At 50.3% G+C, this 24189-nt stretch overlaps 1 protein-coding gene across 6 annotated transcripts in view; it reads right to left on the bottom strand.

Annotated features, from left to right (window-relative positions):
* The window catches only part of SCARB1 (scavenger receptor class B member 1), a 121752-nt gene that overhangs the window by 3635 nt on the left and 93928 nt on the right, over positions 1–24189 (bottom strand). For 3 of the 6 annotated variants that reach the window (XM_058424925.1, XM_032168308.2, XM_032168304.2), the window contains 5 exons: positions 18894–19012; positions 14006–14079; positions 6657–6708; positions 5600–5746; positions 1922–2050 (listed from right to left, as the gene is read on the bottom strand). In XM_058424925.1, coding sequence (XP_058280908.1) covers positions 1922–2050; positions 5600–5746; positions 6657–6708; positions 14006–14079; positions 18894–19012 — 521 coding nt within the window. The other 3 variants (XM_032168305.2, XM_032168301.2, XM_058424926.1) reach the window with 3 other exon arrangements.

The raw sequence follows: 24189 nt of genomic DNA, 5'->3' as shown, positions 1-24189 counted from the left end.
GGGGCAGCAGTGGCCTGCAGGGGGACCACCGGCCACCACCCAGGTGTCCACCCCAAGCTGAAGCCGGCCACTGGAGGACACTGCATTCCCCGTTTCACATGCCTAGGGGATCCGGGGCGCTGGGCTGGGCTCCAGACCTTCCAGAAGGCAGGGCAGGAGGGTCTTTTTAAGTCAAACACTTGTCTCATCACCTAAAAATTGGATTCTGTTGGCAAAATAAAGGGGAGACCCCAGTTTTGTTTGGGGGGCAGATGACAGGACATCCTGGTTATGTCCAGGGAGGTGCAGCCATGGGGCCCTGGCCACTCTGTGCTAAAAGTGAAAAGCTCCCTGACTTTTCCTCTACACTGACCAGGCCCTGACCAGCCCCCACCCCTGCACCCTGGGAATCCCAGGCAAGTTTCTGCAGAAGGGAGCAGTGCTGGAAGGAGCAGGGACACCGATGGGGCCAAACCATGCACAGCACAACGGTGTCCTGGAGGAATCCTGGGAGAGAGGAAGGTAAGGGGGTCCAGCGAGAAGGCCTTGTCCCCAAGCCTGGGGACCCAGTCCCAGAGAAAATCCCCTCCTAATATTAACACTCCGCCCCAACATAGTCAGACTCCGCCCCCTACTCCCAGATGGACAGGAAGGGCGCCCCAGAGCTTGACTGGGACACAGGGCTGGCAGCGCCTGCCAACGCCACCAGGCTCCTGCCTGCCCACCCCTTGGCATTTTCATTTCCTTGTCCAGCCCTGGCAAGTGAGATGAGTTAGAGACAGCCAAGTGGCCCCAAAGAGTGGGGCTGCTGCCTCACGTCCCCACAATGTGGCTCCCTGGAAAGCTATTTTCACCCAAGTAGGCCTAGCCTCAGAAGCTCTTGAGGGCAGCACATTTTTCAGAAACTACAATAACAGCTATTATCAGAGGCACCACCGTAGAGCGACTCGCCCCTGCCCAACCCCAAGTTGTAGGGCCTGCGGCTCTGCCCGTCACCTCCCCTGGCAAGGACACCATGCCTGGCCACGGCTCCCCCACGACCTCAGCCCTACAGGAACCTGGCCAAAGAAATGCAGAACCCCCAGGGGCATCAGCCTATGTCCCCAGCAGATAGGGCGGCCACATAAAATCAGGATGCCTAGTTAAATGTGAATTTCAGGCCGGGTGTGGTGGCTCACGCTTGTAATCTCAGCACTTTGGGAGGCCGAGGCAGGCGGATCACGAGGTCAGGAGATCGAGATCACGGTGAAACCCCGTCTCTACTAAAAATACAAAAAATTAGCCGGGCGTGGTGGGGGGCGCCTGTAGTCCCAGCTACTCAGAGAGGCTGAGGCAGGAGAATGGCGTGAACCCGGGAAGCGGAGCTTGCAGTGAGCCGAGATTGCACCACTGCACTCCAGCCTGGGCGACAGAGCGAGACTCCGTCTCAAAAAAAAAAAAAATAAAATAAATAATAATAATAAAATAAATAAATGTGAATTTCAGGTGAACCACAGACAGGTTTTCAGGATACGTGCGTCCTATCATTGCACAGGACACAATAAAAATTACTTATTGCTTACCAGAAATTCATATTTAACAGGCACCCTTCTGTTGTTTCTTGTGTTTCGTTTGTTTGTGCTCAATCTGGCAATCCTACCCTCAGTCCCAGAAGCAGCAGGCCTAAGCCTTGCTCCTGCCTTTCTAATGTGACCTTGCAAATAGGCACCAGCCCACAGAATACAAGTCGCCCTCTGGGATCAAAAAAACTGCTATTCACTCAGAACATAGGAAGGGCAGTTTCTCCAAAAGCAAAATACACAAATACGCATCTTCAGTCTGTAGACACTCCAGGTGAAGTTGAGGCTGAAGGAATGAGCAGGACCCCAAATGTTTTAAGCCGCCAGCATTCTACTTGATATGGGAGGGGGCGGGGAGGCGCACGGCATTACCTGGTACCCACCTACAGTTTTGCTTCCTGCAGCACAGAGCCCTTGGGAGCTGATGTCATCAGGGATTCAGAATAGGCCTGAATGGCCTCCTTATCCTTTGAGCCCTTTTTACTACTACTCCAAAATAAATAGCATTTCTCCTAGAAGATAACCAAGCTAATTTATAGTTGACGTTGAAGCCACATAAAAATGGTTTTACACGGTTCTTCGATTTGCAAAAGGCAAAGAGGAAACAGGAAAGGCACAGAAGTTTAGAGTCCAACAACCCTCAACGATTGCAGGTGGCTGAGTTGTGGGGAGCTGCTGCTCTCAGACAGAAGGACAAGCATCTTCAGAAAACACACCTGGGAGGTGGACAAGCCAAGCTGAAAAGGGCTCGTCCACTTGAAAATTTAAGCCAGTGAGGAAGTAAGGTGGGGAGATGGGCCATGGAGACCGACAACCGGTGGACTGAGCTGGGGGGCTTGTTTAAAATAAACCAGGAACAGATTGTTCTGTTGAAATACTTTTGATTTTTTTTAAAGAATGACTTGAGAAGAAAAAATTATTGCTTTTTTAAATTTTTGAGACAGGATCTCACTCTGCTGTCCAGGCTGGAGTGCAATGGTGTGATCATGGCTCACTGCAGCCTCCAACTCCTGGGCTCAAGTGATCCTCCCGCCTCAGCCTCCCGAGTAGCTCAGATTACAGGCAAGAGCCACCATACCTGGTTCAAGAGGAAATTTCCCTAAAGAGAAATTAAAATATGTCGAGTTTACCCACATGTGATTTTTTTTTTTAAATCAGGACAAATTCATAAAAACTGATAAGGCCGGCCAGGCGCAGTGGCTCACACCTGTAATCCCAGAACTTTGGGAGGCCAAGGCGGCAGATCACGAGGTCAGGAGTTCAAGACCAGCCTGGCCAACATGGTGAAACCCCATCTCTACTAAATATACAAAAATTAGCCAGGCGTGGTGGCAGGTGCCTGTAATCCCAGCTACTGGAAAGGCTGAGGCTGAGGCTGAGGCTCCCGCTTGAAACCCGGGAGGCTGAAGTTGCAGTGAGCCAAGATTGTGCCACTGCACTCCAGCCTGGGCAACACAGCGAGACTCCATCTCAACGAAGAAATCAAAAAAACAAAAACAAAACAAAAACAAACAAACAAAAAAACTGGTAAATCCCTGCTAAATCAAAACACACATAATGGGATAAATTTCACTTATGTGGCCTCCAGTGAAACCTGCAGGGAGGGGAGCCACACTGCCGATTGTAGCATTCTTACTGGATTTGAGGGTGGGATGCTGATTTGGGGGCTGCAGCAGGGAATGGGACCCTAGCCACAGCCTAGACATTCTGTGCTTCCTGACTGTCCTTCCCTGTCCCCATTCTGATGGACAATTTGGAAAGAGACAGAAGGAAACAGAGGGATGAGGCTGTCGTGGCCTCCTCTGGCCCAGCCCCTCAGTCAGTCCCCAGGGACACCCCTCACGTGGCTGTGCGTCCTCGCCTGTGGAAACCCACGGTGATGCTCTGCCACGGGAAGGTATTCATGGTCTGGGAGAGTGGGTTCTGATTCCTTCTCTCCTCCCTACATAATTCAGTCTAGAAACTGGAGGGAGTTCCCTTTTGCTCGCTGGAGTCACAGCCCTGCTGGGTCCTGGCTCCCCCAGGGCAGTAACAGAGAAGGGGGCTCCCAAAAGGGCTGGTTGGACCCAATGGTCATTGTTCATCAGGAGCTCAAACGCTAGAGCAGCAACATGATGACAGCTGGTGTCCAGACTACCACCTCACATTGTAGAAACCTTTCCCCCGCAAGGACAGGAATTTTGAAAGGAAGTCGGGTTTCAGGTCTGAAAGCCAAGGTGAAGAACCAAGAATGCTTTATTCTCATCCAGCATGCAAGCATGGAAGCAGGCAAGGCTTCCCTGAGAGAGGGGAAGAGGAAGAATCATTCACCAGTGCTAAAGGAAGCAGGTGCTGCAGAGGAGCCAAGACCAGCAGAGCAGCGGGGCGGCCCCAAGGCCCCTCAGAAGGCCTCGGCCTGTGGCCCTAGGATGACGCAGGTGGGGGCCACCTCAGAGAGTGGCTTTCTGGTCCATGCATCCAAAAACAGCCTTTCCTGATGCCCTGCCAGTGGACAGCATCCCTTCCCCTGCCATGGCAGCCACTCGCCCATCTCCACTGCCCCTTGAGCTCTGTGATCACAGCTCTCCTGTCCTTCGTGTGACTGTAGTAACTTGCCTAAAGGCCTGCCTTGCCCATCTTTGCTACAGATCTCATGTTCTGGTCATTTCTGCATCCCCTGACCTGTGCAAAGGCCTTGCAGTGAATGCATGAATGAATAAATAAATGATCCCGAAGCAAGGAGGGGCATTGTTATCACCCCTCTTCCTGCCGCTTCTGGAGGTCTGAAGCCCAGGGCTGGAGCTCTTCCCTGCTTCCATTCCCTCCTGATAGCAGCTGCCCCATCCTGTTCGAGCCACCGACTTCCTCACCCACTGGGGCCTCCCCGCTAGGCCCAGGCTTCCACCCCTCCCAGCCCAGGGCCCATTCCCCAGCCAGCAGCTGACCTAGTGATTCCCCTCTTTAAAAGCCTCCAACGGCTCTGTCACTCCCAGAATCAGTTCCAAACTGCTCACTCTGCACCACGAGGCCCTGGGCGGCCTGCCCCGTCCACTCTCAGACACCACCTCCTACCTCTGTCCCTACCCTCACTCCCCTCCAGCCACCCTGGCCCTGCCTGACCCTCCGATGCACCTTGCCTGTCCCTGCCAGAGGGCCTTTGCAGTGGCCGCTCCAGGCAGCATTCCTCATGTGGCTGTGTGCTGAGTGCCCCCCTGGCCTCCACATCAAAGCTCACTATCTACCTCTTCAGAGAGGCCTTCCCGAAGCTCCATCTTTCCTTGTCCCCACTTGCCCCAGACATGCACTGTCCAGTCTGGAAGCTGCATTCAGCTGGTGAGCTCTCGAAATGGGGCCAGTCCAAAATGAGACCTGATGCACATGTATCGTACACACAGGATTTCAAAGACTTCATGCAAAAACACTGCAAAAATATTGACACCGTTTATACTGATTACATGTTGAAGTGATAATACTTTACATATATTTGGGTTAAATAAGATTAAAATTAATTCCACCTGTTTCCTTTGACTGTTAAGTGGCTATTAGAAAATTTAAACTGAAAACCTCACACGTAGCTCACACTGTATTTCTATTTGGCTCTAACCCCTCACATCTCCTATCATGAGTGAAATTATCTTTTCTGCTGATTTACTTGGTTTTCATCTGTCTCCCCGGCTGGAATACCAGCCCCCCCTCAATCCCCCTGAGCAGAGACCTCAGCTGTCTCCTCCACTGCTGTAAGTCCCCTCGCCCCTAACAGAACCTGGCATCCCCGGGTGCTGACTTGATGAATGAATGATGCAAGTACCAGGTCTCATTACTCAAAGCCCACCTGCACCCCGTCCAAGGGAGGGTCCCAGGCCTTCCAGAACAGGCAGAGTAGTGGCAACGCGGCATGCAAAAGACGCAAGCGTGCGGCACAGCCCCCAGCAGTGACCACTCCCACTCCGGCAGAGACGCAGGACTGCTGCTGGAGGTGGGCTCCAGGCTGCGGTTGGCCACATGGTCCGATCTGAGGCCCCTTTCCCCCAGCAGGCAAGCGAATGGCTGTCAGCCCGGGCCACCCTCTGGCCAGCACCTACTTGGCTCCGGATTTGGCAGATGACAGGGACCAGCAGCAGGACGCAGCCCAGCGCCAGGAGGACGTACTGGGCATAGTGCATCACCTTGGGCATCAACACCAGCTGGGTGTAGAATGTGTGAAGTGTCTCCCCCTCCATGGCCCCGCTCTGAGGAGGCAGAATGACAAACACATGAGCTGGGGCCGCAGGCTGCGGGCTACAGCGCAGATGCTACCCAACACCTTCCTCTGTGCCCACCTCAGCTTTTCCCCACCTCAAGCTTCCCGGCTAAAGCATGTGTTGGAGCCTGCCAGGGACCCCCTCTCTCCAGGACACAAGGTGAGACTACAATTCCCAGACTCCCTTGCAGTTGGGCAGGGCCATATGATCGTGTCCTGACCAATGGGAGGTGGACTGGCCTCACGTGACTCTCCATCGCGTTCCCTGCCACTGAATGGAGTATCTCCAGGAGGGCGCGGCCACCGGGGCCCTGGAACCCTAAATGACTGCAGGGAGCAGAGCTCTGCCTCCCCATCAACCCACTTCAGATTCGGCTGTGAGCAGGAAGTAAACTTGACATTCGGAGGCTTGTTTGTCCTGGCCATTAGCTAGCCCTGATTTAAAACGAGGTAGGCAAGAAACAATAAATACAGTAAATAAAATAATAAAATAAAATAATAAAAAAATAAATAAAATAAAATAACAAGCTAGGCCAGACGGAATTCTGAAAAGCTGCGAGAGAAGTTTAAATGAAAAGCTGACACCTTGGAAACCAACTTCCCCACTTTCAGAAGAGGTCATATGCCTCAACAAAATTATTTTACACCCAAGACCAGGGACTTTACCTCTTCATGCAGCTTCTGTCTTCCCCATCTCAAGGGATCCCTTTCACCTTGGTGGGATAACTGACATAGGGTGCTTGGACAGTGTGAAGTTTCTGATAGGCTGGTCCATGTCACAGTCCGGTTACCCTGGCCCAGCCCTCTCCCTTTCTACAAGCTGCTCCCCGCCTCCTGCCTCAAATGCCCACATTGGCTCTTAACAAACGCCCCTGACACTGTGCCCAACGCACCCTTACCTCTGCAAACCAGAGCAGCGGCAGGACCACCGGCTCAATCTTCCCAGTTTGTCTGGAAATAAGCAAGACATAGCTGTGTGAAACAAAGTCTTACACCCAAACCTTGATATAATTGTGCTTGAATACAACATCTAAACAGCTTTAGTATAATTTTGCACACACTAAACCCTCACTACCTAATATAAACAATGAGCTGAAACACTTTAGGAGCCACATGACAAAACTGTCCCCAGGCTGAAGGTCTCAGTCTACAGCCCTCAATAATACTTGTAAATAAGACTAACTTTAATTCTTTAAAAGGCGTTTCTTTGTTGTGTTTTTTTTTTCTTTAGTTGACAAGGTGAGATGTTTTCCCACAGGGCTGTTTGACATCACACAGCTTTGAACCTGTGATCATAAGCTCTGAGACCAGGAGAGACTTGATTCTGCAATCTCAGTCACCCCACCTTATCCATGGTTTTGATTTCTGCCATTTCTTACCCTCAGTACAGTACAATAAGATATTTTGAGAGAGAGACCACATTCATATAACTTTTATTATAGTATTTGTTATAATTACTCTATTCTTAGTTATTGTTAATTGCGGCTATGCCTAATTTATAAATTAACTTTATCATAGATGTGTGTGTGTATAGGAAGAAGCATAGTATATGCTATTCAGGGTTCAGTACAATCCCCAGCTTCAGGCATCCACTGGGTGTCTGGGAATATACCCCCGGGGATGAGGGGGCCACAGTACTTGATTGGTGTGGGCTTAGGGAACCAGTGTTTCGATGTGCTGCTAGAAGGAATCTCCCCTGGCAAAGAGCTTGACAACTTGATAATAATCTTTTTAAACTAAAAACTCACATCCCCCACAGGGCAGAGACCACCAGTGACCCAGCCAAAATCCATTGGTCCCTTTTAGAAACAGGACCCAAATTTTACTCAGGATGGCAATGTACCCAGTTAAAGACTCCACCTCAGCCTCTCTTGTGGCAAGTGAGGCTCTGTGACCAAGTTCTGGTTAATGAGATGTTCGCAGAAGCGTTATGTGGGATGGCCAGGAGGGCTGCTTAAAAAGAAGCTTTCACAGCTGGGACGTGAACCTTTTTTCCCTCCTCCCTTTCAGATGCCTGAAACGCAGATGCAAGGGCTGGAGCTCTGCAGCCACTGGGACCAGAGGTGATCTTGAGGATGGAAGCCATGTGTTGGGAAAATGGAACAGAAAGATGAGTGGAACTTGGACCATGAATGTCTCTTGCCATACTTGGACTGTCTGCCTCCAGACATCCTCTAAAAGATTTTGAAAATAACAGTATACCTTTGTCCCATTTGAGCCACAACTGTTGAGTTTTCTGATCTATACTGCCAAACCTAATTCCACCAATATACCTCACGACCCAGCAATTACGCTCTTCAGAAACTGCCCTAGAGATGCTCACACATGCACACAGAGGCACATAGATGTTCAGTGTTGCTTGGACTAGCAAAGACAAACGACAATATGTATCTTCTCTATGGCGACATATATATGAATGTAAATAAGTAGGAAAAGGCCTGGAAGGAAGCACAGCAAATTGATGATGGTGGGTATGGCTGGGGATGGCGGGGAGTCACAGGAAACCATATTCTTCCCCTCAAGAAGATATGTTCTTATTATCTGTGAAATTAAAACTTACACATCAAGTTAAAAAGATAATAAAATCCGAAGGGAGAATAAAAGTTAACTTGACACTGGAGAAACGTCACAGGCATGACCTCATCCAGGCTATCAAGGTCTACATCAACAGTGATACAGTATGTTGACGGAATGTACCCTAGATGCTCTGAAATTGGAACTTTCTCTCTGTGGTCCTCCTCCCAAAACCCATCACCCCAGTCTAATCATGAGAAAAGCACCAGACCCATCCCAGTAGAGGGGCATCCTACAAAATACCTGACCAGTGCTTCTCAAAAGTGTCACTGTCATCAAAACAAAGGAGATGAGAGACTGTCACAGCCAAAAGGTGCCTGAGGAGACCGGAAGACCAATGCGACACCTGGGAAACTGTGACCTGCCACGACGAAGGGGACTGTGCAGACGTGACTACATCAAGGCTCTCAGATGAGGAGAGCGTCCTGGAATATCTAGGTGGGTCCATGCAGATGTGGTTACATCAAGGTTCCGAGATGGGAAGAGTGTCCTGGAATATCTAGATAGGCCCCAGAGAATCACAAAAGTCCTTAAAGAGAGAAGCGGGAAGTCCTAGCCAGAGCAATCAGGCAAGAGAAACAAAAACGAAAAAACAAAAACAAATTTTAAAACCCTAAAAAAAGAAAAATTAATTTTTAAAAAGAGGGCCTGGGGTGTGGTGGCTCACGCCTGTAATCCCAGCACTTTGGGAGGCCGAGGCAGGTGGATCACAAGGTCAGGAGATTGAGACCATCCTGGCCAACATGGTGAAACCCCGTCTCTACTAAAAATATAAAAATTGGCTGGACATGGTGGCACATGCCTATAATCCCAGCTACTTGGGAGGCTGAGGCAGGAGAATCGCTTGAACCAGGGAGTCAGAGGTTGCAGTGAGCGGAGATCACGCCATTGCACTCCAGCCTGGCGACAGAGTGAGACTCCGTCTCAAAAAAAAAAAGAGGGAAGCAGGAGGTTAGAGGCAGAGAGAAATTGGACAATGCTACACTGCTGGCTTTAAAGAGGGAGAGGCCAAGTGCAGTGGTTCATGCCTGTAATCCCAGCACTTTGGGAGGCTGAGGTAGGAGGATCACTTGAGCCCAGGAGTTCAATACCATCCTGGCCAACATGGTGAAACCCCGTCTCTACTAAAAATACAAAAAAATTAGCTGGGCGTGGTGGCACATGCCTGTAGTCCCAGCTACTCAGGAGGCTGAGGTGGGAGGATCGCCTAAGCCCAGGTGGTCGAGGCTGCAGTGAACTATAGATCATGCCACTGTACTCCAGTCTAGATGACAGAGCGAGACTGTGTCTCAACAACAACAACAAAACAGGGAGGGCTAGGATTAAGGTCATGAGCTAAGGAAGGTAGGCAGCTTCTAGAAGCTGTAAACGGCAAGGCACACGTTCTCCCCTAGAGCCTCCAGAAGGAACAAGGCCTGCCGATGCCTTGATCTTAGCCTTGTTGTGTCCCTTTCAGACTTCAGACCCCCAACACTGCAAGATAGTTTTTAAAAGTGAGCCACGACATTTGTGGCAAAATTGTGACAGCAGCAAAAGGAAATGAATACAGCCAGTATGGAGCAGCAGGGTGGGCTGGCTCACCATTTGCCCCGCACAGACCCCCCCACAACAGGTGTCTAGCAGAAAAGGCGGTGTGGCGAGGTGGTTAATCGTGCACACTCAAGCCTCGCTGCCTGGGTTTGAATCCCACCTGGGCCGCTGTGCAGGCACGTACTCACATGGCAGGCCTGAGCCCTTCCACCCCACACCGGCTGCTGGCAAGCCTGGCCCGGAGCTGGCGTCTGGGAGCCTGGATTCGGGAGGCTTCCCACTGCTCCCCAACTGACAAGGATGGCTCACTGTGCCTGAGCGATCTGTACAAGTAATGTGATTTATACTGACCACCAGCTTGCCTTCTAAGGGTCTGGAATTTTGGTACCTGCCAGGCAGAGGGTGGCCATGTGACCAGCCCCTAGTAAAAACCCTGGGCACTCAGTCTCTCTAGCGGGCTTCCCTGGCAGACGACATGTCACGTGGGTTGTCACAACTCCTTGCAGCAAGAATTGGGTGACTCCCCTGGGAGAGGGCTCTGGAAACTGGCACCTGCTTTCCTCTGGACTTGGCCCCGTGTGGCTTTTCCCTTTGCTGATTTGCTTTGAATCCTTTTACCGTAATAAATCATAGCCATGTGTACAACCATATGCTTCGTCCTGAGGCTTCCCAGCAAATCATCGAGCCTGCAGTGGCCTTGGCGACCCCTGACACAGCCACTTACGAGCTCTGTGACCTTGGGTGTGCTACTGAGCCTCTCTGTGTCCCTTCTGTATAAGGGAGATATTATAATGTAACTCCTCCTAGGACTCTAGGGAGGATTAAATGCAGTAATACATGTAAAGTGCTTAGAAAACTACCCGGCATACAAAAGTGCTTGGCACATTTATTATTGTTGTTGTTATAATTGTTAAATCCCAGCAAAGAAATGGACACACAAATATTCTGTCACTTTGCCATGCACAGCAGTAGGGAGGGGAGATGGAAGTCACTGAGGGGCAGTGACCAAAGTCAGCACAAAAGGCTCAAATATCCCAATCACAGGCCAGGAGTGGTGGCTCACGCCTGTAATCCCAGCACTTTGGGAGGCTGAGGCAGGTGATCACCTGAGGTCAGGAGTTTGAGACCAGCCTGGCCAACACAGTGAAACCCCGTCTCTACAAAAAATACAAAAATTTGCTGGGCGTGGTGGCGGGCACCTGTAATCCCAGCTACTCAGGAGGCTGAGGCGGGAGAATCGCTTGAACCCGAGTCAGAAGTTGTAGTGAGCCAAAATCGTGCCATTGCACTCCAGCCTGGGCAACAAGAGCAAGATCCGTCTTAAAAAAAAAAAAAGGCTTAAATCCCCCAATCACAATTATTGGAGGTCTCTTGGGCCACTTGTTAAGTAGGGTATTGCACGGTGAAATAGGCTCACACTGTCACCCTACAGAGGACGAAACACGATGGGAGAACAACAGACGGTACCATTCACTTTGGCTGCTTTTCTCTGAAAGACTTTGTAAGAAGCAATGGGAATTGTATGCAAGTAACATGCAACCCCACTGCCTTTACCTAGCGAGCAAGGAGCACAGAAGCTTCCCCAACAGGTCACGAGACAGCTCTGCTTCCCGGCAGCTGTGTCTCTAGACTTTTCCCACGGCCATCCCTCGTGGCCCTCCATATCTGCTGTTGAGACCACTTTCCTGGAGTGCCTTGTTCCCAGTCCACAGGGAGGTCAGCAGCTGTGCGGCCCAGAGAGGTTGGGTGACCGGTCCACAGGTCACTGGCAGGCACAATCCAGCTGCCCGCGTGAACTGTTTGTTAAGAATGTGAATTAGGCCCAGCACAGGGCTCATGCCTATAATCCCAGCACTCTGGGAGGCGGTTCACCTGAGGTCACAAGTTCGAGAACAGCCTGGCCAACATGGTGAAATCCTGTCTCCATTAAAAATACAAAAATTGGCTGGGTGTACTGGTGAGCGCCTGTAATCCCAGCTACTTGAGAGGCTGAGGCAGGAGAATCGCTGGAACCCGGGAGGCAGAGGTTGCAGTGAGCTGAGATCATGCCACTGCACTCTGGCCTGGGTGACACAGCAAGACTTCGTCTCAAAAAAAAAAAAAAAAAAAGAATGTGAGTTACCTGCCAATAAGTAAAAATTGACAGAGCTCCTGTTAAAAGTCAGATTTGGAGGTCCTTTTGAAAAATGCAGAGGATGTGGCCACACTGAGTCTGCATTTCCATGGGGCTACAGTCAGCTGGTGCTGGGAAGGGGCTGTATCCTCGGCCACAGGTCGCCTCTTCTATCTGGGTCACCCACTTGGCCCCAGTTGCATCCCATTTAGCAGCCCAGGTGCCATGTGGTGGAATCAGAGGGAGGACTTGGGCTGCAGACGCCTCTTCCGTGCCTGGGGCTGTTTCCCTACCCACAAATCCATCAAGAACAACTTCCCTAAGTGGCCTCAAAATATAAAAATAAAATGCAAGGGCGGGATGAAGGAAGCGAGCTGACAGTTATTACTCGCTGCCGTGCTCTGACAAAGTGTTATTCTTTCCAGCCGAGAGGCATTTGACAAAGCTGAATAGATGCTCACATTCCTGCAACCCAGGGATTTTTCTAAGAGAATTTTTTTTTAACGAAACTATTTCAGATATGCTAAGAAGTACAGACGCTGACATAGCAACAAATCAGTATAATCCCTCACCAAGTTCTAGCAACGTGTAATGTTATAGCAAGTGCTGGTGCGCGTGGGGAAGAACTGGAACCCTGCTGCACTGCTGCTAAGAATGGGGATGGGGCAGAGGCTGTGCAAAAGTCTGACCGTTCCTCAAACGGTTAAACAAAGAGTTAACATAGGACCCAGCGATTCCACCCCTCGGTACATACCTAAGGAAAATGAGAACAGATGTCCCCACTGGGACTGACACAGGAACATTTACAGCTGCATTATGCATAATGGCCAAGGCGTGGAAACAACTCAAACGTCCATCAACCGAAAAATAAATGTGGTCTATCCAGACAATGGAATATTATCCAGCCATAAAATATACTGATCCATGCTACGACATGGATGAGCCTTGAAAACATGATCCTAAATGAAAGAAGCCAGTGGCAAAAGACCACATAGTGTATGATTCCATTTATATGAAATGCCCAGAATAGGCAAGTCCACAGAGACAGGAAGTGGATGAGCGGTTGCCTGGGTCTGAGGGGACAGGGAAGTGAGTGTTAATGAGTGTGGGGTTTCTTTTGGGGGTGATGAAAATGTTCCAAAATTGATTGTGGTGATAGATACACAATTCTGTGAATATACTACAAATCACTGAATTGTGCATTTTATTGGGGGGGGTTATTTTGAACTGTGCATTTTAAAGGGGTGAGTTTTATGGTACGTGAATTATATTTCCATAAAGCTGTTTTATTTTAAAAATCAAAAAGAGGAAATCAGTGCTTGAAAAATTATTGTAAAATGAATAGTGAAACTTAAGAATGCTGTTTGGTAAGTTTCCAAACGTTTGGTTTTGCCAGGCTTTCATTTCTGCCACTCTGTCGCGTAGGAAACAGCTTGGATTGAAGCTCTGGCTAACTGGCGGGGAGGGGGTGAATGTTAAAAAAGAAAAGTGGAGGCCGGGCGTGGTAGCTCACGCCTGCAATCCCAGCACGCTGGGAGGCCCAGGCAGGTGGATCACTTGAGGCCAGGAGTTTGAGACCAGCCTGACCAACATGGTGAAACCCCATCTCTACTAAAAATACAAAATTAGCCAGGCGTGGTGGCACATGCCTGTAATCCCAGCTACTCAGGAGGCTGAGTCAGGAGAATCGCTTGAACCTAGGAGGCGGAGGTTGCAGTGAGCCAATACCCCACCCTTGCACTCCAGCCTGGGCAACAAGAGCGAGACTCCATCTCAAACAAAACAAAACAAAAAAGAGAAAGAAAAGTGGCATTCTGGGGAAGGAATATCAGGATGCAGGTCAGGACCTGGCTCAAAACCAAGACCCCTGAGGGAGAAGATCAGCAGAGACTGGATTCCACCCCCAATAGGACCCTCTCCCCTCCCCATGCCCTGGTTCCTGGGGTATGTCACGAGTCTGGGACCACTGGAGCACTGAGCCCCTAATCTCTCAATGAGCAATTGCAGCCCCAGCTCCCAGTCCCCACTCACCCAATGCCTGCGACAGATTTCATGTAGAGGCTCAGCTGCAGTTTCACAGAGCAGTTCATGGGGATTCCCGTGACCTGCGGCAACAAACACAGTGAGGAGACTGGCCACCCCCAAGCTCCAGCGACACCATCAACCCTCCTCTCCCTGGTCCCAATCAAGAGGGTGGGCGTCCCAGCTAACTGCCCAGTGGAGCTTGCTTGTATCTTACCTAAAACAAGCCACAGGCTGGGGGGGTCCACAGTTCTAGAAATGCTGGGCAGGTGCACTGGGATCTCCTCTCCTGGTTCTAACCCCTTATAGGGAAACAAGTGCTTCCCACACAGTTATGTCCACAGCCTCAAAGAGGTTCCTTCTATAAAGCAAGCCTGTCTCAGGGTGGAAAATACCTAATCACTTTCACCTGTACTCCTAAGACAGCGTTTCCCAAAGTGCAGAATGGCAATTTGTCCATGCTCCCTCTCAACCTCCACATTCAATAAAACAGACAGAAGTCCCTTCTCAATTCACTCCCAACTCCTCCTGATCATTTTGAAGAGTAGGTCTCAGCCAGATGTTTGCATGGTCTTTAATGCCCCTCTAATACAACTACACAAAATCTCCACTTCTAACAATGGTGCTGAGAGATGGCCCCAGGTTCACCCCTGCTGACAGACAACAATATTTTACATAGAGCCTAATATTTTTTTCCCTGTTCATTTTTATGGTTGTCTTCTTTTTTTGGAGAATTTTGTAATTTCCTATTTGAGGTAGTAAGAAAAAGCTTCCCTTGTGCAGAAATTTATTTTTATTTTTATTTCTTTTTGAGACAGAGTCTCCCTCAGTCATCTAGGCTGCAGTGCAGGCAACCTCTGCCTCCTGAGTTCAAGCGATTGTCCTGCCTCAGCCTCCCCAGTAGCTGGGACTACAGGTGTGCACCACCACACTTGGCTAATTTTTATATTTTTAGTAAAGACAGGGTTTCACCATGTTGACCAGACTGGTCTCAAACTCCTGGCAGCAAGCGATCTGCCCACCTTGGCCTCCCAAAGTGGGATTACAGGCGTGAGCCACCACACCCAGCCTATTTATCATTATTATTTTTGTAGAGACAGAGTTTCACTATGTTGCCCAGGCTGGCGTCAAACTCCTAGCCTCAAGTGATCTTCCTGCCTCAGCCTCCCAAAGCACTGGAATTACAGCCATGAGCCACTACACCCAACTCTTTTTTTTAATGATACTTTTTTTTTTAAGTAAGTAACAGAAGTGACACACATGTGTCATGAAAAACAACAGGAAGGTGGTTCCAGAATGAAGTCAGGAAATGATAGTGGAAATAAAACTAGACTTGAGGTCAGAGAACTGCAGTTGGTTCTTCTTAACTGAGAGTTGCTTCCTCATCTGTAAAACAGGGAGAACTCTCCCCACCTGACAGAATTTTTGCAAGAGCAAAAGTAAGGTATCCAAGATAGCCACACTCGGAGCCATAAATGCCTGGGTTATTATCACGTACACTGTAGGGAAAGGATGTTTTCTTCATTATGGCCCAGCATGCTGAGCCCTTCCAGGCCCCTGTGGCAAAGAAGAGCTCATCAAAGGCCTCACTTACGCCCACGACTGGGGAGTGCTTGCCCTCAAGAGCCTGGTGGGACGGGCATGAGATCACCCGTAAGTAGAATAGAGTTCACACCGCAGGCCCAAAGCTGCTCTCCTTAGGAATTCTGCTGGCATCTGGGAACCCAGATTTCAGGAGGGTCCCCACCATCCTCTAACTGATGAGAGTAGTTCACACTGGGCCGAAATTATTTGTACAAACAATATGGTTCGTGCTCAGCACCTGCCTTCCTTCCCAGAGTCTAGAATTTTGGGACCTGCCAGACAGAGGTGCCCACGTAATCGGCCCCTAGCAAAACACTGTGGGCACTGAATTTCTAATGAGCTTCCCTGCTAGACAACATCTCCTACATGTTGTCACAACTCATTGCTGAAGACATTAAGTGCATCCTGTAGGACTCCCCTGGAAGAGGACTCTGGAAGCTCCAGCCTGGCCTCCCCCGACTTCACCCAAGGTGCTTTTTCCCTTTGCTAATTTTGCTTTGAATTCTGTCATTGTAATAAGTCTTAGCTGTGATACCACCATAAGCGGCGTCCTGTTGAGTCCCCCGTCCGCATGCCCTCCCCCAGTTTCAGGAGCAGAAAAGTGGCCACACGGAAGCAGCTTCCAACACGCGCTCGGTTTTCAAGGCTAATGGCCAACAGGCAGCAAGCTGATCTCATGATCCCCCTCCCCAACATGCCCAGCTCAAAAAACAAAGAAATAAAGGCCACTTCCTCTCCCTGTCAGCCTCAAGCTGGTCTGGAGGTAGAATTGCAGCAGCTAAAGTGGCTGTGGCAAAACAGCTGTTTGCCTCTCTCTGGGCTCCCAGACTTAACCCCTTCTTTCTTGATGTGAGGGGAAAAAAGAAAATCCGTGCCCTGAAAGGAAAGTGACCACTGAGAGCACACAGGAGACTGTGTTCATGGTGGAATTCTCCGGAAGCCAGCAGAGCAAGAGAGGCCAGAGGAGGAATTAATTAAAAGAGGGAAGGCAGAGACCAGGGCTGGGGCTGGAGCCGAGAGGGTCTAGTCAGTGGCTAAGGAGGCTTGGGAGGACAAAGAAAAATGGTGCAGAACAGCATGGAAGGGCCTGAGGCACGCAGCATTGTGGCAAACGTATGGAGCTTCCTCAGACAACGAAAACCATCTGCCCAGAGGAAATGAAATCAGTCTGTCAAAGAGACAGGGGCACTCCCATGTGTGCTGCGGCCAAGATACGGAATCAAGGGAAGTGTCCATCAGTGAATGAATGGGCACCACAAACCAGGTGCACACACGGTGGGATACTGTTCAGCGTTTAAAAAGAGGGAAATCCAGCTGGGCGCAGCGGCTCACGCCAGGAATCCCAGCACTCTGGGAGGCCGAGGTGGGCGGATCACTTGAGGCCAGGAGTTCCAGACCAGCTTGGCCAAGATGGTGAAATCCTGTCTCTACTAAAAATACAAAAATTAGCCAGGCGTGGTGGTGTGTGCCTTTAATCCCAGCTAGTCTGGAGGCTGAGGCAGGAGAATCGCTTGAACCCGGGAGGCGGAAGTTGCAGGGAGCCACGATCATGCCACTGCACTCTAGCCTGGGTGACACAGCAAGACTCTGTCTCAAAAAGTAAATAAATAAAAATAAAAACAGGGAAATCCTGTTATTTGTGACAACACGATGAACCTGGGGACACTACGCTAAGTAAAATAGGCCAGGCACAGGAAGGCAAATACTGCATGACCTCACTTGTATGTGGAAACTAAAAAAGTTGAATTCAGGCCAGGCACAGTGGCTCACGCCTATAATCCCAGCAACTTGGGAGTCCGAGGCGGGTGGATCACCTGAGATCACGAGTTCGAGACCAGCGTGGCCAATGTGGTAAAACCCTGTGTCTACTAAAAATACAAAAATTAGCCGGGTATGTTGGTGTGTGCCTGTAATCCCAGCTACTTGAGAGGCTGAGGCAGGGAGAATTGCTTGAACCTGGGAGGCGGAGGTTGCAGTGAGCCGAGATCCTGCCACTGCACTCCAGCCTGGGTAACCAGAGTGAAACTCCATCTCAAAAAAGTTGAATTCATGGAAGCAGAGGGTGGAACACTGGCTACCAGGGGCAGGGAGAGGGAAGTCCGTCAAAGGATACAAAATTTCAGTTAGACAGGAGGAGTAAGTTTAGGAGATCTACTTGGAAATAGAGCAATAGTCACTGTATTGTACTCTACAATACAACACAGTGACTATATGGTGAATAGCAATGTATTGTATGCTTGAAAGTTGCTGACAGTAGATTTTAAATGTTCACACCACCAATACATCATCAGTATGTGAGGTAATGCATATGTTAATTGGCTTGATTTAGGCATTCCACAAGGTATATACATACATCATAACATCATGTTGTACACCTCAAAAATAGACAGCTTTTCTTTTTCAATTTAGAAAATTAATTTTGGCTGGGCACAGTGGTTCATGCCTGTAATCCCAGTACTGTGGGAGGCCAAGACAGGAGGATCACTTGAGCCCAAGAGTTCGAGACCATGGGCAACATGGCGAAACCGCGTCTCTACAAAAAATATAAAAATTAGCCAGGCATGGTGGCACATGTCTGTAGTCCCGGCTACTAGGGAGGCTGAGGTGGGAGGATCACCTGAACCCAGGGAGGTCGAGGCTGCAGTGAGCCATGATCATGCCTCTGCACCCCAGTCTGGGCAACAGAGCGAGCCCCTGTCTCACAAATCATAATAACAATAATAATTTTGTTAAAGGTTTTCTCCCATGGGAGAGACCACAAGTGCCCACCCAGGAAACAGAAAACCACAGATTTCTGAATCAATGGTAGCAGCCACCAAGTCCAACTGGGCATATTTTACAGAGAACAGAGGTGCCGAGAGAAGAGGCCACAGGCTGAAGGCATGTCCTTGGGAGGGCCACATGTCCAGCTCCCTGCTTGTAGACAGAACTTCACACGGGACAAATTCCCTGTGTGATTTATCTGCAAGATATTCCAGGCTCTTCTTGGTACCTGAAGATCTTTATGGTATCTTGACACATCCAGAGGGCTGCCTCCAGCTCACATGTAGGAGACATCCCAGCTGATAAGTTCTAATTAATTTACTGTCTTAGGGCCATTTATAGAACCCAGTACAGGGATCATAAAACCCTCGAACTACCTTGAACTATGGAGTCGGGGTGAAGTAAGGAATTTTGGTGGCTCGAGATTCTAGAAGCCAGGCTTCCCACCACCCCCAGCCCACAGCAGCTCTGTGCTTGGGGAGAGAGGAGGCAGCCAGGTGTGCTCCAACCAGGAATCGCCCACCCCCCACAGAGGATGGCAGGGGCTCACCGGGTGGATGTCCAGGAACAAGGAGTGTGCCTCCTGGTTAGGGTGCAGGCCAGTCACCGCTTCTGCCAGAACCGGGTCGGCGTTGAGGAAGTGAGGATGGGAGAGAAACAAGGGGGCACCTAGAAGAGGGGCAGGGAGGGGACATCAGACAAGGACAGTGTATTGGCAGGTCCTGCCAGGCCAGAGGTCTGCACAGAGCTGCGGTCTGCAGAGCACCCCTGTGGCAATGACAAGATAACCAGACAGGATCCCTTCCTCCATTCTGTAAAAAGCCCCAGGCCCTACGATGAGGGACAAGCTCTGCGCCAGAGAAGGGGTGAGGCAGGAGCCACTGATTCTGACAGGAGAGACCAAAGGAAGGAAGAAGCCTCTTCACAGGAGCCAGGTGAAGGATGCCTGGGAAGCGCATTCCAGGTGGAAGGGAAGGCAGAAGCAAGCGCGGGGAGGGGGAATGCATGGTGCACAAGGGTGCTAGAGAGGCAGGAATGGAAAAGAGACACCAGATTTGAACTTGGGTGTGGGGAGGGGAGTCTTGAGCACAAGCCAAGCAGCCCACACTGTCCCCTGCAGGCCACGCAGCAATGATCGGAGCTCAGGTGTGTGCACCTGTGGCCAGATCTCCCTGCGTCCACAGGAGTGTGTCCCTGTAGACACACCTGCTACAAACGTGAGCTCAACCTCGCCACTGACCAACCAAACCAGGCAAACACCAGCTCACCCTCGGGACAATGGACACCAGGCCTGAAGGACAAGTTAACAAGGAACAGCGAGAGGGCCTCTCTCGAAAGCTCATGAGGGCCAGGTGCCATGGCTTACGCCTGTAATCCCAACACTTTGGGAGGCCTCAGCAGGCAGATGACTTGCACCCAGGAATTGGAGACCAGCCTGGACAATATGGTAAGACCCCATCTCTATAAAAATTAGCCGGGCGTGGTGGCACGTGCATGTAGTCCCAGCTACTCAGGAGGCTGAGGCAGGAAAATTGCCTGAGCTCAGAGGTTGAGGCTGCAGTGAGCCGTGACCGCGCCACTGCACTCCAGCCTGGGCAACAGAGCAACATCCTGTCTCAAAAGAAGAACAATTTTTTTAAAAAAAAGCTCACGAGGATCCTGATGGCGCTAATCCACAGACAGAGCTGACGGGTGGTGACCAGGGGCTGGGGGAGGGGGCGGGGAGTGACTTCTGATGAGTCTGGGTCTCCTTTTGGGGTGACAGAAATGTTCTGGAACGAGATACAGGTGATGGCTGCACAACCTTGTGACCCTGCTAAATGCCACCGAATCGTTCACTTTAAAATGGTTAATTTTATGTTACAAGAATTTTGCCTCAATAAGAAAGGAAAACAAAACAAAACAAAAAAACGAATCAGAGGCCAGGTGCGGTGGCTCACACCTGTAATCCCAACTTTTTGGGAGGCCGAGGCAGGTGGATCACCTGAGGTCAGAAGTTCAAGACCAGCCTGGTCAACATGGTGAAACCCCGTCTCTACTAAATATACAAAAATTAGCTGGGGGTGGTGGTGGGCGCCTGTAATCCCAGCTACTCAGGAGGCTGAGGCAGGAGAATCACTTGAACCCAGGAGGCAGAGGTTGCAGTGAATTGAGATTGTGCCATTGTGTACCAGCCTGGGCAATGAGAGCGAAACTTCGTTCCAAAAAAAATGGCCAGGCGCAGTGGCTCACATCTGTAATCTCAACACTTTGGGAGGCTAAGGCAGGCAGATCGTGAGGTCAGGAATTTGAGAGCAGCCTGGCCAACATGGTGAAACCCCGTCTCTACTAAAAATACAAAAATTAGACAGGCACGGTGGCGGGCACCTGTAGTCCCAGCTATTCAGGAGGCTGAGGCAGGAGAATCGCTTGAAACCATAAGGCAGAGGATGCGGTGAGCTGAAATCGCGCCACTGCACTCCAGCCTGGACAAAAGAGCAAAACTCCGTCTCAAAAAAAAAAAAAAAAAAAAAACCCCTCATCAAACTCACACAGTCTCCTTCCCACAAAGTATCAGCCATCCCTCACTGCTGGCCAGGTGACCGGCGATCATGCTCACATGCATCTCACAACCTCACACTTCTAAAGTATCTCTGCTTTTCTTAGCAAAGCCAGGCACTGGTTTGAAATAAAAGCTGGGATTATCGATGTCGGACTTCCTCTTTCTTAGTCCTTGTGCATCCCTGCCCTTAAGGTTTCTCAAGCGTCATTCATCCCAGCACCGTTTCAATTTCATCACATCTGAATGCCCCCTGCACTGTTATATAATGTGCTGCTCTCAACCAGCTGCCAGTGCCTTCCTTAAGTCCCTGTATTTTAAAGGGAAGCTTTACAGCTGTGCAAACACTTGCTGCAATTAGAAAGTACATATTTGGGCCGGGCACTGTGGCTCACACCTATAATCCCAGCACTTTGGGAGGCCGAGGCAGGCGGATCACCTGAGGTCAGAAGTTCAAGACCAGCCTGGACATGGTGAGACCCCGTCTCTACTAAAAATACAAAAATTAGCTGAGCATGGTATGCGCCTGTAATCCCAGCTATGCGGGAGGCTGAGGCAGGAGAATTGCTTGAACCTGGGAGGCAGAGGTTGCGGAGGCTGCAGGGAGCTGAGATCGCATCACTGCACTCCAGCCTGGACGATAGTTTCCGAAGGTTGCAGTAAGCCAAGACTACACCAATGCACTCCAGCCTCGGCAACAGAGCAAGACTGTGTCTCAAAAAAAAAAAAAAAAAAAAAAAGGCCGGGCGCGGTGGCTCACGCCTGTAATCCCAGCACTTTAGGAAGCTGAGGTGGGTGGACCAATTGAGGTTGGGAGTTCGCGACCAGCCTGACCGATATGGAGAAACCCCGTCTCTACTAAAAATACAAAATTAGCCGGGCCTGGTGGTGCACACCTGTAATCCCAGCTACTCGGGGGGGTGAGGCAGGAGAATCGCTTGAACCCAGGAGGCAGAGGTTGTGGTGAGCCGAGATTGGGCCATTGCACTCCAGCCTGGGCAACAAGAGTGAAACTCTGCCTCAAAAAAAAAAAAAAGGACATATTTTAAAAATACCGTGGAAAATAATGATGTTGTTAAGTTCTAACTAGAACCTGTTACTGCACGAGGCTTTAACTGGGAGCCCTGCTCTTTTTCTATCGAAAGAAAAAAAAAACAAAAAAGGCTGATGAGTGTGGAACGCTCTTCAAGTCCTCTCAACACCAACAGAGACCTTCTCCTGCACGTGATGGCAAGGAGGAAAAGAGGATGGACCCAGAAGCTCACTCTCACCTCCTTGGACCTTCTGGAGTCATCCCAAGCACCCGCAGGGACAGTGTCCTCCACAATTTGGAAAACGCTGCCTCTCATGCCTCCTCCATGGAGGCGGCAGCCACGGAGCCAGACTCTGGAGGAATCTCAAACAAGCCCTGGCCTACCCACAGCCCCAGATGGAGACCAAGGTGGGATGGAACAACTTGCCAGCCCCCGCCCTTGCTTCAGAGGCCAAGCCTGCACGATCCCACGCATGTGTTTCTTCCAATTTTATTACCAAACACGCCGAGAGAGATCTTCCCAGCTGTAAGTGGTAATTAATTTATAGCTTTATGGCATATCTAGCCAGATATAATTGCCCAGGATTGCCACGGATGATAATTAGTTGGCTCTGTGAGGCAAGTCGGATGCCCTCTCGCCACAGGGAGGTTTGAGAGGGAGTTGTCTGAGTCCAACAGATTTCAAGGCCCAGAAAGGCAAAGGCATGGTACCTTTACTCTTTAGATAACATGCCACAGAAACACAGACACAGGTGCACCAAACGACACGTACGCACCACGGTCATGGTCAAAAAATAGGAACTTGGATGCCCAGGAGCAATGGAAGGAGAAGATGGAGGTGGCGCCCATGATGGAACACCACACAGCAATGGAGAGCAGGAGCTGCAACCACCCACAACGTCACGGACGAATCGCACCAGGGTGCTAAGGGGTGCACGGGCCGGAAAAGGAGTCTAGCTTTATGGGTCCATTCACGTGAAGATGCAAACCAGCTGAGCTCTGGGGCTGGACGCCAGGGCGGTGGGAGGAGCGCGAGTGGCATCGAGGGCCTGTTGTGTCTGTTTCTCAGTCAGGGTGCTGGCCACCGGGTGCGCTGACTTTGTGAAGTTTCAAACTGCACGTGTCAGCCAGGCGCAGCGGTTCATGCCTGTAATCCCAGCGCTTTGAGCGGGAGGATCGCTTGAGCCCAGGACTTCAAGACTAGCCTGGGCAATATGGTGAGACCCCGTCTCTAAAGAAAATTTAAAAATTAGCTGGGCATGGTAGCAACCGCTTGCAGTCCCAGCTACTCAGGAGGCTGGGGTGAGAGGATCAGTTGAGTGATGGAGGTCAGACTGCTGTGAACTATGATGGCACCATTGTACTCCAGCCCGGGCGACAGTGATACCCTGTCTCAAAAAACAAAGCAAAAAGCCCCAAAAACTGCATGAGTCATCTGGGAACTTCTTTGTATCTATGTATATTTTATTTAGAAGCAAAAACTAAGCCCGGGCAAGACAGCACAACCCCATCTCCACACACACACACAAAAAAAATTAAATAAGATAAAATAAATTAGCCGGGTATGGTGGTGTGTACCTGTGCTCCCAGCTACCTGGGAGGCTGAGGTGGGAGAATCATTTGTGCCCAGGAGGTCAAGGCTGCTGTGAGCTGTGATTGCACCACTGCACTTGAGCCTGGGCAACAGAGAAACCCTGTCTCAAAAATATAAATAAAGAAAAAACTTTATTTAAATAAGTATTTTAAAATTCCCTTGCGCTTTTGAAATTATTTTGGCAGATGTGCTAAGAGAAGGCAGGGCACACCTCATCCCACGCCCTTGGAGGGGATGGGCATGTCGTCTCCCCCTTCCTCCTCCTGGTACCTACACCCCTACTTAAGCCTTCCCGACTTTCAGCCTTGTGCTTGGAATGGGGCTGGCCCACCCAGGAGCCAGCGGACTACGTGACACAAGCCTGGCCAATCAGCACAGTCCACCTCGGCTACCGTGATTGGTTTACAGCTGGGCATGGGAGCCAGGCAGACCAATTAGAGCAAACCCTGGAACTTCTGCTGGAGTGAAGGAAACACCGGTGGCCCCCTTTCTGCAGGACTCGGAGCTGGGCGGAGGTGAGCCTGGAGCCTCCACAGGCAGCCAGGAAGGAGAGCCTGCCTGGCAGCAAAGCCAGTCCAGCAGAAAACTGAGATGGGACTTGGCAGAGGCAGCTTCCAGACAACATCTAAGTTCTGGATTTGTGCCTAATGCAGAGATCTGCCCTGGAATTTTTCATTACA

Source organism: Hylobates moloch, unplaced genomic scaffold (genome assembly GCF_009828535.3).
Source record: "Hylobates moloch isolate HMO894 unplaced genomic scaffold, HMol_V3 SCAFFOLD_12, whole genome shotgun sequence".
Classification (NCBI taxonomy): Eukaryota; Metazoa; Chordata; class Mammalia; order Primates; family Hylobatidae; genus Hylobates; species Hylobates moloch.
The sequence above is the reverse complement of the archived record's forward strand: the minus strand, read 5'-3'. Positions and strand labels throughout refer to the sequence as shown.